General features: G+C 49.3%; 3 protein-coding genes across 3 annotated transcripts; all 3 read right to left on the bottom strand.

The window, feature by feature from the left end:
* Positions 1-1,245: 1,245 nt before the first annotated feature.
* Positions 1,246-1,899, bottom strand: Hbq1 (hemoglobin subunit theta 1). The gene is made up of 3 exons (XM_055604736.1): positions 1,805-1,899; positions 1,485-1,689; positions 1,246-1,374 (listed from the first exon to the last, which is right to left on the bottom strand). The coding sequence occupies exons 1-3, from the start codon at positions 1,897-1,899 to the stop codon at positions 1,246-1,248; spliced, it is 429 nt and encodes a 142-aa protein (XP_055460711.1).
* A 2,680-nt stretch (positions 1,900-4,579) lies between these two features.
* LOC129674601 (hemoglobin subunit alpha) lies at positions 4,580-5,443 on the bottom strand. The gene is made up of 3 exons (XM_055604687.1): positions 5,299-5,443; positions 4,974-5,178; positions 4,580-4,820 (listed from the first exon to the last, which is right to left on the bottom strand). Exons 1-3 carry the CDS (start codon positions 5,391-5,393, stop codon positions 4,692-4,694), a joined length of 429 nt encoding a protein of 142 aa, XP_055460662.1. The 5' UTR covers positions 5,394-5,443; the 3' UTR covers positions 4,580-4,691.
* A 5,409-nt stretch (positions 5,444-10,852) lies between these two features.
* LOC129674645 (hemoglobin subunit zeta) lies at positions 10,853-12,111 on the bottom strand. Its single transcript, XM_055604766.1, has 3 exons — positions 12,017-12,111; positions 11,089-11,293; positions 10,853-10,981 (listed from the first exon to the last, which is right to left on the bottom strand). The coding sequence occupies exons 1-3, from the start codon at positions 12,109-12,111 to the stop codon at positions 10,853-10,855; spliced, it is 429 nt and encodes a 142-aa protein (XP_055460741.1).
* Between the last annotated feature and the right edge of the window lie 2,765 nt (positions 12,112-14,876).

A 14,876-nucleotide genomic window follows, 5' to 3' on the forward strand; every position in this document is an offset into this window, starting at 1 on the left:
GTGCTGTGGGTGCCCTCAGCGGCACTCTGCTGTGACTTGCCTGTCTGGTTGCCTCTCTCAGGGCTACTGTGAGCGACCAGGATTCCCTACATTCCTACCCTCTGATGGGAAAAGGCAAGGATCAGAGCAAATCTGGCCCCTGTGACTGTACCAGAACAGGTATAATCATATACAAGCAGACTATATACAAGCAACGACAGACTCACTAGGGTGTCCGAACAGCCCATGTTTGCTGTGCTGTCTTGTTTTTATTTGGTTTGGTTGTTGCATTGCTGGGGAGGAGAGGAAGCCAGGAAACAGAGAAGGGCTCTAGCACCAATACACCCCCAGACATGCTTTCTTTATGCCCGTGAATCTGAGCAGAGGTGAGAGAAAGGCCCAACCAAAAGCTCAGGGGAGGGTGATGGCTGGGGAATGAGCCATTGTTTTGAGTATTGTCACTTAGGCTGACCTGTGACCTCTGTAACCTGTCACCGTTCTCTGGTGTGACTAAGGCTACAGACTTGCATTTGTGTCATAGACCTCTGCCGTGGAGATAGCGCATGAGCCTCCTCTGACACTTAGGGCCATGTGAAGGTGCTAGATAGCTGGCCCTAAGCTGCAGGTGACACGCTTGTCACTGCCCAGCCCACTGCCCTTTGCAGTGCGTTCTACAGCACCTTTCTTCCTGTTCTAATCTAAAGGCTGAATTCATTCGCAGAGTACCCGTGTCTTCCCCAGGCCGCTTAGAGCGCGCTGTGCGGGAGGCCTTTCTCCCATCTCCAACACAGAAAACAAACAAACAAACAAACAAACAAAAGGTTAGGTTAAAATAAAAAGAGCCTCTGTGGAGCCAGGCGTGATGGGGCATGCCTTGTAATCCATTTACTGGTGGTTGGGGAGTAGGGAGTGGATGGGTTGGAGATGGGGCTTGAAACAGAAGGCTCAGCAGTTCAAGACCAACCTAGTCCGTATTATGGTTTTGGGAGACCAGCCTAGGGTACATGAGACCATGAAACCTATCCCAAAGACAGAAACAAAACAAAACAAGGAACTGCCGACTTTCCTTTGAGGTCTCTGACACCAGCTTAGCTGTAATTCCAGCCTCTTGCAACATTACTTTGGGATACCGGGAGCGGGGTGTACATTTCTCCTGTGTCCCTCTGCAGACAAGACAGCGATGTAGCCCCTGGGGAGGTTTGCTCAGATTTTGTGAGGTTGAGGAAGGGCGTGGCTGGAGACCACATCGCTGTCGTGTCCCTCAGGTCAGCGATACTTGGAGACCAGTGCCGAAGTCACATGGCTCAGAAACTTGTCCAGGGAGGCGTGCATCTGCGGGCTGAAGTCTCCAGGATAGTGCCGGGCAAGAGTTACCAGCAGACAGTGGCTGAAGAACTGAAGAAAGAGAACCGCCCCGCCTTGCATTTATCTCTCCCCGCCGAGCCGAGCCTCGAGGGGAACCGCATCTCCAGAGACCACAGGCGCAGCCCAGACCCAGGGCTCACCTCAAAGTTGACGGGGTCCACGCGGAGCTTGTGCGCGTGCAGATCGCTGAGAGCAGACAGAGAAGCGGGCACGTCGTCCAGCGTCCAGGCAGCGAGAGTCAGTGCCTCGGCCACCTTTTGGGCATGGGCTTTAAGCTGGCTAGAGCCTGGCCTCAGGTCCAAGTGTGGGAAGTAGGTTTTGGTGGAGGGGAAAGCCGCGAAGGTCCTGTGGGAAGTCTGAGGGTTGGGCGCACGCATCCGGACTGGGAGGTATAGAGAGCCCGCCTTCGCCCCGCAGCCCATTGGGAGGTGAGCCTGAGGGCGCCCGACCGTGTCCATACCTCTCCAGGGCCTCGGTCACGTAGATTCCGACATTGCTGCTCATCTTCTTCCATAGCGCGAGGACCAGCGCTCGGTCGGCCTGGGACAGAGCCATCTTCACCGACAGCGACCCTGCACCGCGCCCTGGTTGTTATCAAAGATGCCCCGAAACCCAAGATGCCGCCAGGAGGCGCTGCAGCCTTCTAGGTCTCCTACGCGTTTCCAGATTCAGCCTGGCCGTGAAGCCCTCTGTCTCCGTGGGCCCCAAAGCCTCACATTTTAAAGTATTTACTGTACGGACAACGGTATCTGTCATGCACTACCAGATTACAGTGGACTTTAGTGTACATTTTGGCACTAGCTATTCTTCCTCCTGAGTTCCTCGGCGACTTCATAAGCTTCCCCTTCTCTCTCGCTATTGAAAAGGATTGCTTCTTTTTGGCGTAATTCTCCCTGGAGGAGTCCATACCCATGCTTGGGTTTATCTTACATTTTTTTTTTTTTTCCTCTTGGAGCACGTCTCTTTTCATTAAATCCCACAGAGTTAAATCCACGTTTAATCATGGAGAGATGGCTCAGCACTAGTTAAAAGATGGCTCAGTTAGTTAAAAGTACTAACTGCTCTTCCAGAGGACCAGGGTCCCAGCACCCACATGGTGACTCACAGTTGTCCGCAAGGTCTGGTCCAGTGGATCCGAAGCCCTTTTCTGTCTTCCACAGTCATGCAAGTAACCCACAGACATCCAACAGGCAAACCACATTTAAAAAAAGCTCTTTAAAATGAGAGTATGGTACAGGTATGGGTTAATCCTAGTGCCCAGGAGGCAGAGCTCTGCGAGTTCAAGACTGTCCTGGCCAGCCAGAGCCATATAATGAGACGCCAACTCTACACGCAAAAATCCTCTTTAATAAATTCCAACTCTGCTTCAAAAAAATATATTCTCGGGCTGGAAAGATGGCTCAGTGGTTAAAGAGCACTGTTTGTTCTTCCAGAGGTCCTGAGTTCAACTCCTAGCAACCATCTGTAATGAGATCTGGCGCCCTCTTCTGGCATGGAGGTGTGCATGCAGATAGAGCACCCACACACCAAACAAATAAATGAATAAATGAAACTTGAAAAAATATATATTCTCAAAGCTGTGAGAATGAAATGGATGAGAAGTATTGTATGCCTGGATCTCAGGGCAAATGTTTTTGGGGACAGTGACCTTTATGAGTACCTGTAATATATCTCAATGATGACAGCAAGAGACAATGATGCACTCACTTGGTTCTATGTGCTATACTGTATTAAAGATTTTGTTATTTATTTATTTATTTGTGTGTGTGCATGTGAATACGCTGCACCTCCCAAGTTCTTGGTTTACAGGTGTGTGCCACAAAGCCCTGTGCATTTTAGCCACCTTCAATATACATAAGTCAGACATTTCCTCCATCCACACTGCTGTGCAATCATCACCGCTACCTAGTTCCAGGACCTTTACTCACCTAAACAGAACCTTTGGTCCACTAATCATAACCATCCAAATCCCAAGCCCCTGCCAGCCAGGAGGCTGCTTGGTGTCTCTATAGATTTGCTCCTGTTTTATATTAAATCATGCACTATGTGGCTTTTGTTCTATTGGCCTCTTCCACTCAACATTTTTCTTTTTTTTTAAGGCTCAGCCATGTAGTGTAAGAAATGTATTCTTTTGTGTCCATGGCTGAAGACTATTCTATTGCAGGGGACATACATAGCTCAGTTTGTGGAATGCTTGTATAGTGTGTGTGTGTGTGTGTGTGTGTGTGTGTGTGTGTGTGTGTATGTGTATGTACAGCCCTGAGTTCAGTTCCCAAGCACTGCATAAACCGGGCTTGGAGGCACATGTCTGAAATATTAGCCCTCAGGAGGTGGAAGCAAGATCAGGAGCTCAAAGTCATCCTTGGCTGTGTAAAGTGTTTGAGGCCAGTTTGGGCCATTTGAGGCCCTATCTGAAGGAAAGGAAGGAGGGAAGAAAGGAAGAAAGGACAGATGTTTATGTATGCACGTGTTGCCTACCCACACGCTCATGTGATGTCTCTCAATTTTTGGCATTTTTTTTTTCTAGCAGATCCCACACTTGTAACCTCTGCTGCCCAGACTGAGAACCTGCTCTGTAGGGAGAAGGCGTGTGTGTGGGGGCATCTGGTTATGCCTCTTTGGCTCTGAGCCTCATCTTTACTGCCCCATGGGGAGAGGGGCCTCAGCGCAGGGTGAGCTAGGGGGTGCTGAGCCTGCCTCAAAGACTGGGTCTTCAGCTCTTGATGGTCCTCAGACATTAGTGTCCAAAAAGTGGGCATACGGGTGTGGCACCCGCCCGCACACACTGGAATGGTGTCTGCAGTTCCACCATTCACACTCCCTCATGTTCTGCTTCTGGGCTTCTAAGGGGGACCAGGGGAGGGTGAGGGAGGACCTTTTCAGCCGCCTGTTGGGGACTCCTGGAAGGTCTGGCCATGTGAGTGTGTGTTTGCGTGTGTGTAAAATGAACAGTAGCAGTGGAGGAGAAACTTTTATTCCAGCAAATTCATGTTGAATCTGATGAGAGACCCAGGGTAGAAGTGAACCCAGACAGGCACCGTGGGGCCAAAGGGTTGTCCAGTAACCCTAGGCAGAGGACTCTGGTTGGCCCCGTTTCCCCCTACTTTCCCTTCTCTTTCCTTGCCCGTCTGTCCTGCTTTTAGCACAGGGAAGGCCCCAGGGGCCCTCTAGACTCTAGGGCTTCCCAGCACCAGTCGTGGCACCTTTGCATTTGCAGAGAACCAGGCACACAGGCTTCTTCCTACTCAGGCTTTATTCAAAGACCAAGAGGTACAGGTGCGAGGGAGGGAGGCTGGCCCGGGTGGAGGGCAAGCCAGCCGGGCAGGAGGCAGCCCAGAGACTCCAGCTTAACGGTACTTGGAGGTCAGCACGGTGCTCACGGAGGCAAAGAATTTGTCCAGAGAGGCGTGCATCGCGGGGCTGAAATCAGTAGGGTGGTGGCAGGCCAGGGTCACCAGCAGGCAGTGGCTCAGGAGCTGCGGAGACAGGAAGGGTCAGTCCGTGGCAGTCCGCGGACTCCCTGCTGCCCTGGGCTCCCCTTTCTAGGACCCCTGTGTCCCCTGCTCCGAGCACGAGGACATGCCCTCCCTAGGGACCCCAGAAGCCGCCTGCCAGGCTCGGGCACACACCTTGAAGTTGACGGGGTCCACACGCAGCTTGTGGGCGTGCAGGTCGCTCAGAGTGGACAGGGCACCGGGCAGGTCATCGAGGTGGCTTGCGGCGGTGGCCAGCGCGTCAGCGACCTTCTTGCCATGGCCCTTGACCTGGGTGGAGCCGTGGCTTACATCAAAGTGAGGGAAGTAGGTCTTGGTGGTGGGGAAGCTAACGAACATCCTAGGCGAAGAAGGTGGGAGGAGAAGTTGAGGCCACAGGAAAGCAAGTTAGGAGCTGCCCACTGAGCGCCAGGTTTGCCTTGGGTCCCACCGGCCTTGCAGAGCCAAAGCCCCATCTCACCTCTCTAGGGCCTCCGCGCCATACTCAGCACCATGGCCGCCAATCTTGCTCCAGGCGGTCTTGATGTTGGTTTTGTCGTCCGGGGAGAGCACCATGATGATGTCTTTCTTCCTGAGTCTGTGAGAATCAGAAGTGTGTTGGGCCTGTAGCAAGCCGCACTTATAAGCCTGCAGCGCCTGGGACACGCCCTCGGGGAGGTTCCCATTGGCTGGCCTGTGAGGAGAGGAGAGCTGCAGAGCAGGCTGATAATGGGCCCCCAGGGTGGGGGCCTCTCGGGGCGTCTGAGAATCCTGATCCCCCGCCAGGATGCTTCTTGCCTTTCCTATGTCTCTCATGATTGGTGTTTGGGAAGAAGTAAGGGTCCCACTGCCTTGGACAGAGAAGCAAGTCGCTCAGACCAGCCTGAGCAGTGCCCATCCCCCTCCACCAACAACTGGGTCCCAGTTTCTCTCCTTCCTAACCAACACATTCTCTCTGCTTTGGCCCCAGCCCCAGGCTTCACCCTGATTCTGAGAACAAGAAGGGGAGAATGCTAGCGACCCACAGAGGAGCCGTCCTGCTGTCCTTTCTACCCTCTCCCCTCTCTCTTCCCCTTTGTCCACTCTCTCTTCTCTCTCTTTTTTTTTTTCTTCTTTTTTTTTCCCTGTCTCTCCTTTACTTCTTTTTTGTGGCCAAGTCTTGCTGTATTGTCCAGGCTGGCCTGGAATCCTTTGGCTCAAGTGAATCTCCTAGCTCAGCCTTCTGGGTATCTGGAACTGCAGGAGCAGGTCACCAGACTCTGACTTTCATCTTAGCTGCCCCTTGCTATGGTGGATAAATAAGGAAACGCTGAGAGCTGAGTTTCGTGTCACACATGGGGAGCCTCTGGTACTGACAGGCTGAGGCAGGAGTTTAAGGTCAGCATTTTGGAAGAGAGACCCCATGCTTGTAATAGACACAAACAGTAATGAAACATCTGGGATGTAGGTGAATAGCAAAATGCTTACCTAGCATGAGGAAAGTTCTGGATCTAGCCCCCAGCCCTGCAAAAATAAACAGATAAAAAAAAAAAAGAACCCAGAGCATGAGGTAGTTGTCAGTGGAAACCCTTGAGCTCAGTTGTAACTTCTTTGACTTGGGATGAGAGAGACAGAGTAGAAGGACTAACTCCCAACTGGAATAAAATTTTTTTTAAAAGTATCTGGGGTAATCTAAATGGCTATTCATTTCTTCTCTTTGTCTCCTCTCTCTCTCTCTTTTCCTTTCTCCCTCTCATTTCTTTTCCTTCTCCTTCCTCCCTTCTCTGATTTTTTTCTTTTTATTTTTGGAACAGGTATTCATATAGCCCAAGCTGGCCTTTGCACTGCACATTGCTGGTGCCAGACTTGATCTTTTCTTTTCTTTTTCTGTGCTTCCATTGGTCTTAAACATCTGACCTTACTCTTTCCATCTCTCAAGTTTTGGGATTACAGTTGTGCACCAAAACACTTAGTAGCTCAGTTTATTTCAAGGCTGAGCCTGCCCTTGAACTAATTATGCCCCTGCCTCAGTCTCCACAGTGGCTGGGGCTATTGTCCTGAAGATTTGTTTTGCTTTGCTCTATGTTGTAGCTGGTATAGGTCAATAATGTGGCACATCTTAGGACTGTCCTCCTCAGTCCTTCGAGAGAACCAACCTGGGAAGACCGGCTCTCCCTAGGGCCTGCGGATTTTCTAGCTGTTCCCACTTGCTCCCTCCCTTCTCCTATTGCAGCTCCAGAAATGTCCTTGGACCAAGGCAGTAGAACCATGGTCACTGCTGACATGTTAGTGACACAGGGAACCTAGACACATAGGATGTCACCCAGGCAGATTTTATTCAGGACATGCAGGTGTAGAATGGAGCAGGACCTGGGATAGCAGGGGTTCTGTCCCTCAGGTTCTGGTTTAACAGAATCTGGAAGTCAGCTCCTTGGCCACCAGTCCCCAAAAGTGTCCAGAGTGTAGTCACCTCTGAGGTGTCTTTATCTGGGTGGAGGCTGGCATCATCAGGTGCTATGGAAAGAGCACAGGGGCAGCTGAGAGTGCCTAACTTTAGTTTCTGGAACTCTTGGGGTTGGTTTTATGCTCTGGGTCCTTCACCCCTTTACCTATCTCCTTGCTGACTTTGAAGTTGGCCTGGGACACTCACAGCTGGTGGATATGTAGTTCCTGAGACCTGACAAAAGAGTAGGGAAGTTGTTTATTTGGTCCACTTCATGGCTCAGCTCATGGGCTACCTTTTTGGCTTGGGTCTTAATGTGGACAGAGTCAGGGTTCTGGCTATAGTCTGGGAAGCAGGTCCTCAGGAAAGTACTAAACACCCTATGAAAAGAAGTGCTAATAAAGGGGATTGGGAAAAGCTGGGGCAAGTACCGTGAAGGACTGCAGCCAGACTGTGTCTGAGCCAGAACTGGGGATGTGTGGAGCACTGTATATTTTTGTACAGTATGCAGGAGATGGCTGCACGAGGTAGTGTATTGGGGGAGGTATGTGTGCAGCCGGTTCCTGGCCTGAGCTCACTGATCTGGGGCGGTCCGTTACTGAGAGAGTGCGTATGGGAGGAGTCAGGGCTCTACTATGCTCCCTTGGCTCCTTTAAGTCTCTCAGCACCATGCAGGCAGTGTCCATATTCTTTCTGTTGTAAACTAACATGTCTTGTGGTTCTTGCACATTTTCTAGAAACTTCTAAGTGCACACTCCATTCTTATGTGGCCCAGACCCAGACTGGCTTGGGGAGAGGAGTACAATATTTAAACTTCTAAATTATATTGCTTGATTGAATGATGGATTGTGTGTGTGTGTTTGTGTATATACCTTTGTGCCATGGCACACGTTTGGAAGTCAGAGGACAACTTGTTGGTAGTCATTCTCTCCTTTCACCATGGTGGTCTTGGGGATTTTACCTTAGGTCACCAGGCTTCATGGCAAAGCGATTTTACTGGCCTATCCAACTCACTGGCAGGCACTCTTCTATTGCATCTTCTGTCATATTTTCCCAAGGACTAAAGCTTTTTCTTGTTCATGTAAACAATGGGGGGGGGAGTTGTTAAGTTTCCCTTCTCCCTCTGCTCAGCTAGTGCTCAGGCAATTCAGGGTAACAGGCCCTTAACACCAGCTACTAGAGTTCAGGGAGCCATGGACAAGGGCATCCCTTTTCAGATCTGGTATTGTGCTAAACCAGGTCTAGCGCTCTTTACACAGACTATGAGATAACACCCTGGAGACAGAATGAATTCAGTGTTTACAGAGCTCCTTTAGTCTTTGCTCTCTTTAGTCTTTGTTCTTTGCCAACAAACCACAGGAGACTTGTGATTATTTTTTTATTTATTTTATTTTTGCATACTAGATAATCTGGGAGTGTGGAGACAGGACTTGGATGAAGGTATCTCACGGAAGAGAGCCCCAAAGTTTAAGTGTCCAGGTTGGGGTGAGGAGCTACTGTCAGGTATCCAACATGCATTGTGATCTCAAAAGAATTTTTAAAAAACTAGTGTGTTCATGGTTGTCTGCCTGTTAGCTCAGACATGCACAGAACCAACCAGCTTGTCAGTGGGACCTTTTTGCCACATGTGGCCACCATTTTCCACTCTCCCTATGCTCTATGCTATGCAGTTCAGAGAGAGGGTACTTTTTTTGGGGGGACAGGGTTTCTCTATGTAGACCAGATCCGCCTGCCTCTGCCTCACCCAGGATGTGCCACTGAAGAGGTACCTGTTCTAGGTCAAGGTTTGTTGCAGAGAAAGCATGCTGGGAAGGAGCGTGGAGTGAAGTGGAGACCTGAGTCCACCCAATTCTTCCAGGCTTCAGGTTATACACTTGATCCCAGGGGGGCCTTGGTTCCATATTTGTTTGCAAACGTTCAGGGGAATTAGCTGCTGGTAGTCCCAACAAAGAGATGAAGGGAGGAGGGGTGCATGAAAAAGCATGGATCTGCTTTGGAAATGGTATGACATACGTTGGTGCCAGATTTGACTTGGAAAAGAATACACTCTCCTGCCCCCATCTAAGCTCTCCTTCTACCCCAAGGCATGCTAGAGACTTAGGAAAGTAAACCTTTAGTGGACATTTAAAAAATTCTAGGAGACTCTCTGAGGGATGCTGAACTTCTTTGCCCAGCAAAGAAGGGAGAGGTAACCAGTTTCGCTCTTCAAAAAGTCACACACTGTTTTGAAGCCTCTGTTAACTGATGTGCACAGACCAAGGCCTGTGACTCAGCAGTGTTTCTGTTCCACCACCACAGAACTTGTCCTGTGCTTCTCCACAGTGAACTCGCCCTGCAGGTGGGAGGCCTGTACCACCCCGGAACACTGGATTAGCAGATACAGGAAGAGAGATAGGTCAGCCATTCAGCCACAGGAACTCCCCTGGAAGACATCCGGCTATGTCCTGGACGGTTATGCTGGCTGAATAGGTTCACAGAAAAGTTGACAGGGTCCACATAAGCATCAGAGCATTTCAGTTCTCATAACCACGTACATAGCTGCGAGCATGGGTTTGAGGATTAGCAGCACCTCTTCCAACTAAATAAGCATTTAGTTACTGGAAACCCTGATGTTGGGATACACCTGCCTGAACAGATCAGGGAGCAGGCAGGGAGCCATGTGATTCCACCTAACCCTAGCACTGCCCAGGGCCCTGGAAAAGCCTCAGGTGAGCGCTGTGTCTCACATCCCTGACATGCTAAGGTGGAGAGCTAGGGTCTGACTGAGGACTTGTGTGGACTGGTCCTGAGCTGCTTTCTAGAGGCCCTGGAGACCACCCTGCCTTCTCCACGCAAGTAGCACCTGCTGCCCTAAGTGTGCCCGGTGGCAGGGGATGAGCTACATTGTGGCCGCGCTCTAGGGTGCTGAGTTTGGCACAGGTGAGGAGTGCTCTAGGCTGTTCTCTTCATACGGCGCTCCCCTACCCAGTCTGCCCTGATCCGCGGAGTTCAGCAGGAAGGAACACAGAGCCCCTCAGCCTGTTCACAGAAACATGTCCAGAGCCCAGAAAGAGGCCAACGGATGGAGCTTCTGTCACAGACTCACCTCTGTGCGTGGGTACCTCCGTTTCGAACTCGTGAACCTGTAATTACTCCTATAAAGGCACTTGCCAGAAGTCCTTCATTCTTTTAGAAACAGAGACACTCCTTACCCTAGCTGCTGGGGTGGCGATACGTCAGACTTTGAGGAATTCCTGATACCCATGCACTGCACTGTGTGAAGCGATTTGGGAAGGGGAGGGGAGGCCCAGCTGCCCTTCTGCGCCAGGACCTGCGTGGGCTGGCCCAGGGATGCTCTGCTTCCTGCGTGCTGTGACTCTGGGGTCCTCAAGGGCAAGACCCTCCCCCCAGCCACCCTAGGAATGTCCTCCAGGCAGTGTGTGACCACAATGTTCCCGCAAACCCCCAGGGCATCCTGTGGTGTCCCGCCCCCTTTCCCTCCAAGACTGAGAGCACAGAACAAGTCATTTCCTTCTTCAACCATTTATTGGGAATTCCGGGAAAGGCCGGCGGGAGGGTTCAATGAAGGGGAGAAGGGTCGTAGCCGGTCTAGTGGGGATCGTGGAGGCGCCGCTTAGCGGTACTTCTCGGTCAGGATGGAAGACAGGATAGACAAGAACTTATCCCAGGCTTCGTGCACCTCAGCCGTGAACTCGGCAGGGAAGCGCGCGGCCAGGGTGACCAGCAGGCAGTGCGACAGGAGCTGCGGAGGAGGGAAGGGAAGATCAGTGATCGGTGCAGCGGAGACCCCCTCCCACCCTTCCTTGTCTCCTTCCCTCACGACATCCCGCTCCGTTCTCGCAAACCCACCTTGAAGTTGACAGGGTCCACACGCAGGATGTAGGCGTGCAGCTCGCTCAGCTTGGTCAGAGCGCTAGAGAGGTTGTCGATGTTCTTAACCGCCTGGCCCACAGCGGTCAGGACCTTGGAGCCGTGGGCCTGCAGCTGCTGCGACCCATGGTGCAGGTCGAAGTGAGGGAAGTAAGTCTTCGTCTGGGGGTAGCTGCAGAAGAGCCTGGAGGTCGGGAGAGCGCGTCAGTTCTGTGAGTGTTGCTTAGGCGGAGGGCTAGGGCCCCGTCTCTCGCCTTGGGCTCAAAATTTAGGGGGTACGCCAATTTAAAGAACTTCCAGACAGAAAAAGAAAACAAACCAGTAATTTTACAGTGTTTAAAGAAACGAAATTAAATGTTAAGAAAAAAGTACATTGAATAATGCAAAAAACAAAACAAAAACTGGGTCAAGAGAGACGGCTCAGTGGTTAAGAGCACTTACTACCTTTGAAGAGATCTCACGACTGTCTGTAACTAAGGTGCAAGGAGATCTGATGCCTCTATTTTCAACAGGCATCTGTTTTCTCTCTCTCTCACACACACAGTAAATAAATCTCAAAAAACAGAAAACAAAACAAAACAAACAAACAAAAAAACAAAACCAACCGAGACTGATGTTACTGTTTCCTGTTGCACCAGGTTCCATATGGCAAGGCCCTATGGAAGACTTTGGTGAGGGCTGAGAATGCCAATCCGCCTTCTTTAACAGCTCATTGCCTGCCTGGACCCCTTTCTCACCAGTCCTAATTTCACGGTTCCCTCCATGCTTTCCTCACTGCTTCTGTCCTTACCATCCTTACCGTCCCCTCCTCATGGCTTCTCCTCACTAACTTGTCCTGGTCACCCTCTTCTTGCTGATATCAGTCCCTCTTTGATCTGGTTACTCAAGCCATGGTGCCTGGACTTACCTCTCCAGAGTCTCAGTGCCAATGGCCTCCGTGTGAGCAGCCATCTTGTCCCACATGGACATGATGATGGCTCTCTCATTCTTCATCAGAGACATGGTGGTGGCGGTGGTGGTGGTGAGTGTTGGAGGCTGAGCTAGAGCTGAAAGCACTCAAGACTGGCCTGACAGTGCTTGTCTAAGTGACCCCTTATATACCCATAGTCAGGGGCCCTAACAGGCTGTGGCCACTGGTTGGGAGAGGGAAGGGGGCTCGAAGGGTGGAGCCCGTTATCAGGTTATCAGACCCAAGGACAATGGGAATCAGGGCCTGATGGGACTGCAAGGGCTGTCTCACCCCAGGCTATCTCTCCTGCCCACTCCCCAGGGCCTTAGGAGGGGTGTTGGTCATAGCCCCACACAGAATCCAGGAACGATAGGGGCCCTTGTCAGGAGGTCATTCCTGTGTCCAGATCTGCTCTGCCCTTACTCCTTTCAGAATCACAATTGTCTGGGCTATCCCTGTCCCCTAGTTTCTGCGACTCTTGGGCTTCCTCCAAGGAAGCAGTACTCCCTCACTCAGTACTGAGGGAAGAGCATGGAGTCTGATCCCACCAGAGGAGGTGACAAGCCCACAAAAGAAAATTATCAGTTCACAGCATAGCGCTCCATACCAACCAGTGTCTGATGAGACACACAATTCTTTTAGTTTTGCTTTAACAGGAAGTTAAGTTGATTTGTTCATTGTCCTAAATTAACATGTATATTGTCATATATATTGATTTACATAATTCAAAATCCCATAAACTCCCATAGCCACCTATTTGTAGCCTCGTCTTCCTTTTGCTCCTATTCTAAGCCATGCTAATTTATCTTTTTTTTTTTTTTCAAAAATGTATGTCACTGGAATCAGACAGTATTGTGTCCTTTTAAGACTAGCTTCTTTCCCCTTGCATAATATTCTGTAGGTTCATCTCCTTTTACGTGTACCAGTAGTTGACAACTTTTATTTCATAGTATGAATGTACAACAGTTTATCCTTTCATTCACTGGAGGAGCTTTGGGCTATTTCTAGTGTGGGGTTGTTACAAATAAAGATGCTCTGAACAATCTCAGAGAGGTCTCTCTGTGAACATAGGTTTCTATTTCTCTCTATCTGGATCTGTAGATATGTCTATATCTAAGTAAAATCTCTGGCATATGCAAAGTGCATATTTAACCTTCGAAGGGACTACCAAACTATTTTCATGAGTGTCTTTTTATATATATATATATATTTCTGTGTATCATTGCCAGAGTTTTTGAATCTTAGCTGTTTGACAGGTAAATACTGATGGAGCACTGTGGCTAAAAATTGCATTTCTCCTATGGCCAGTGATGAAAGATCTCTCTGTGTGCCTATTTGCCGTCTTCGGTAGCTCAGGCACTTTTTTTTTTTTTTTTTTTTAAAGTGCTTTATCCACTTTTAAACTGTACTATTTTCTTACTGGTGATTTATGGGTGTTCTGTGCATAATCTGGATGAATACTGGGTGGGGGTGTCAGATATGCTATTTGTAAGTATTTTCTACTAGTTTTCCACTTTTCAGTTCATTTTTAACTTTTTTTCATTTATTTCTTTTGTGTGTGAGGGTCATACGTGTGCCAGAGCACATGTGCGGAAGCCGGAGGACTGTTGACTCAAATTGTTAAGCTTGGTGCAGACTCCTGCCCACTGAGACATCCCACCCAGCCCTCAGTTCCTTTTCATAGAGCCAACATTTTCATTTTGATTGAGTCTAATTAAGCAAGCTTCTATTTTAGAACTCACTCTTTTGGGCTGGGCTTAGTGGTGAATGATTTTAATGCCAGCGCTCAGGAGGCAGAGGCAGGTGCATCCTGGTGAGCCAGGCCAGCCGGGGCTATGTAGTGACACCCCTATCTCAAAATTAAATCAAATGAAAGGAAGAAGCCCCTCTCCTTTTTTGAGTCAGGGTCTCACTCTGTAGCATTGGCTGTCCTGGAACTCAATATGTAGGCCAGGCTGGCTCTTTGAGATCCACCTGCCTCTACCTCCCTAGTGCTGGGATTAAAGGTGTGGGCCATCATATCAGTTTAAGAAAGAATTCTTTTAGAGTCATGCTTATGAATCCACTAACCACAACGCACAAAGATTTTAATCTATATTTTCTTCTAAAAGCTTTATAGTTTACAGTTTGTATAGGTGATTCATTTTGAGATGATTTTTGCATAAAGCGTGAGGGTTAAGTCCATGTTAATTTTCTCTTGTTTGTTTGTTCATAGATGTCTGTTCCACTGCCAATTGTTGCGAAGGCTCTAAGGTTTCTATTCAGTTCACTTCTCATGCTGATGGGTAAAAAATTAATCAGCTGGACTGGGGCTCTGCATTTGCCTAGCGAGTGTGAGGCTCTGAACTCAGTCCTCAGCTGTGCATTCTCCTGCCCCGAGCTAATTAGCTATCACTTCTCTGCACCTTGGCCAAGATGGAGTGTAAGCGTTAATTAGCCATATTTCATTATGTTTTACTTATTTATTGTGCTGTGGCTAATAAATACCTCCAGTTGGAGGTCAGAGGACAGTTTTCCAGAGTCAGCTCTTGTCTTCTACCGTGTAGATCCTAGGAATGAAACTCTGGTCATCAGGCTGGGCAGCAAGCACCTTTACTCACTGAGCCATCTTGCTGGCCCGAATTAGCCATATTGGTTTAAGTCAGTTTGTGGACTCTATTCTGTCTAATTGGTTTACATATCTATGTTTAGTCACAATGGCACAGTCTTGATTACTATAGCTTCCTAGTAAAGCTTAAAGCTGGGTAATAGTCCACAGAATGAGAGGAAAAATAATTACTAATTGATTTTTATTATTTTAATTTTATTTTATTTTGAG

This window comes from Psammomys obesus, unplaced genomic scaffold (genome assembly GCF_907164565.1).
Source record: "Psammomys obesus unplaced genomic scaffold, mPsaObe1.curated_primary_1811, whole genome shotgun sequence".
NCBI classification, from domain to species: domain Eukaryota; kingdom Metazoa; phylum Chordata; class Mammalia; order Rodentia; family Muridae; genus Psammomys; species Psammomys obesus.

What these genes read in the sequence shown, in the direction of transcription:
- Hbq1 (XM_055604736.1), bottom strand. Translation starts at nt 1,899, where the DNA reads ATGGCTCTGTCCCAGGCCGACCGAGCGCTGGTCCTCGCGCTATGGAAG. An exon ending in GTGACCGAGGCCCTGGAGAG is followed by an intron (nt 1,690 to 1,804) that starts GTATGGACACGG and finishes GACTTCCCACAG; the next exon opens with GACCTTCGCGGCTTTCCCCT. An exon ending in TGGACCCCGTCAACTTTGAG is followed by an intron (nt 1,375 to 1,484) that starts GTGAGCCCTGGG and finishes CTCTTTCTTCAG; the next exon opens with TTCTTCAGCCACTGTCTGCT.
- LOC129674601 (XM_055604687.1), bottom strand. Translation starts at nt 5,393, where the DNA reads ATGGTGCTCTCCCCGGACGACAAAACCAACATCAAGACCGCCTGGAGC. An exon ending in GGCGCGGAGGCCCTAGAGAG is followed by an intron (nt 5,179 to 5,298) that starts GTGAGATGGGGC and finishes TTCTTCGCCTAG; the next exon opens with GATGTTCGTTAGCTTCCCCA. An exon ending in TGGACCCCGTCAACTTCAAG is followed by an intron (nt 4,821 to 4,973) that starts GTGTGTGCCCGA and finishes CTGTCTCCGCAG; the next exon opens with CTCCTGAGCCACTGCCTGCT.
- LOC129674645 (XM_055604766.1), bottom strand. Translation starts at nt 12,111, where the DNA reads ATGTCTCTGATGAAGAATGAGAGAGCCATCATCATGTCCATGTGGGAC. An exon ending in GGCACTGAGACTCTGGAGAG is followed by an intron (nt 11,294 to 12,016) that starts GTAAGTCCAGGC and finishes CCCGACCTCCAG; the next exon opens with GCTCTTCTGCAGCTACCCCC. An exon ending in TGGACCCTGTCAACTTCAAG is followed by an intron (nt 10,982 to 11,088) that starts GTGGGTTTGCGA and finishes CCTCCTCCGCAG; the next exon opens with CTCCTGTCGCACTGCCTGCT.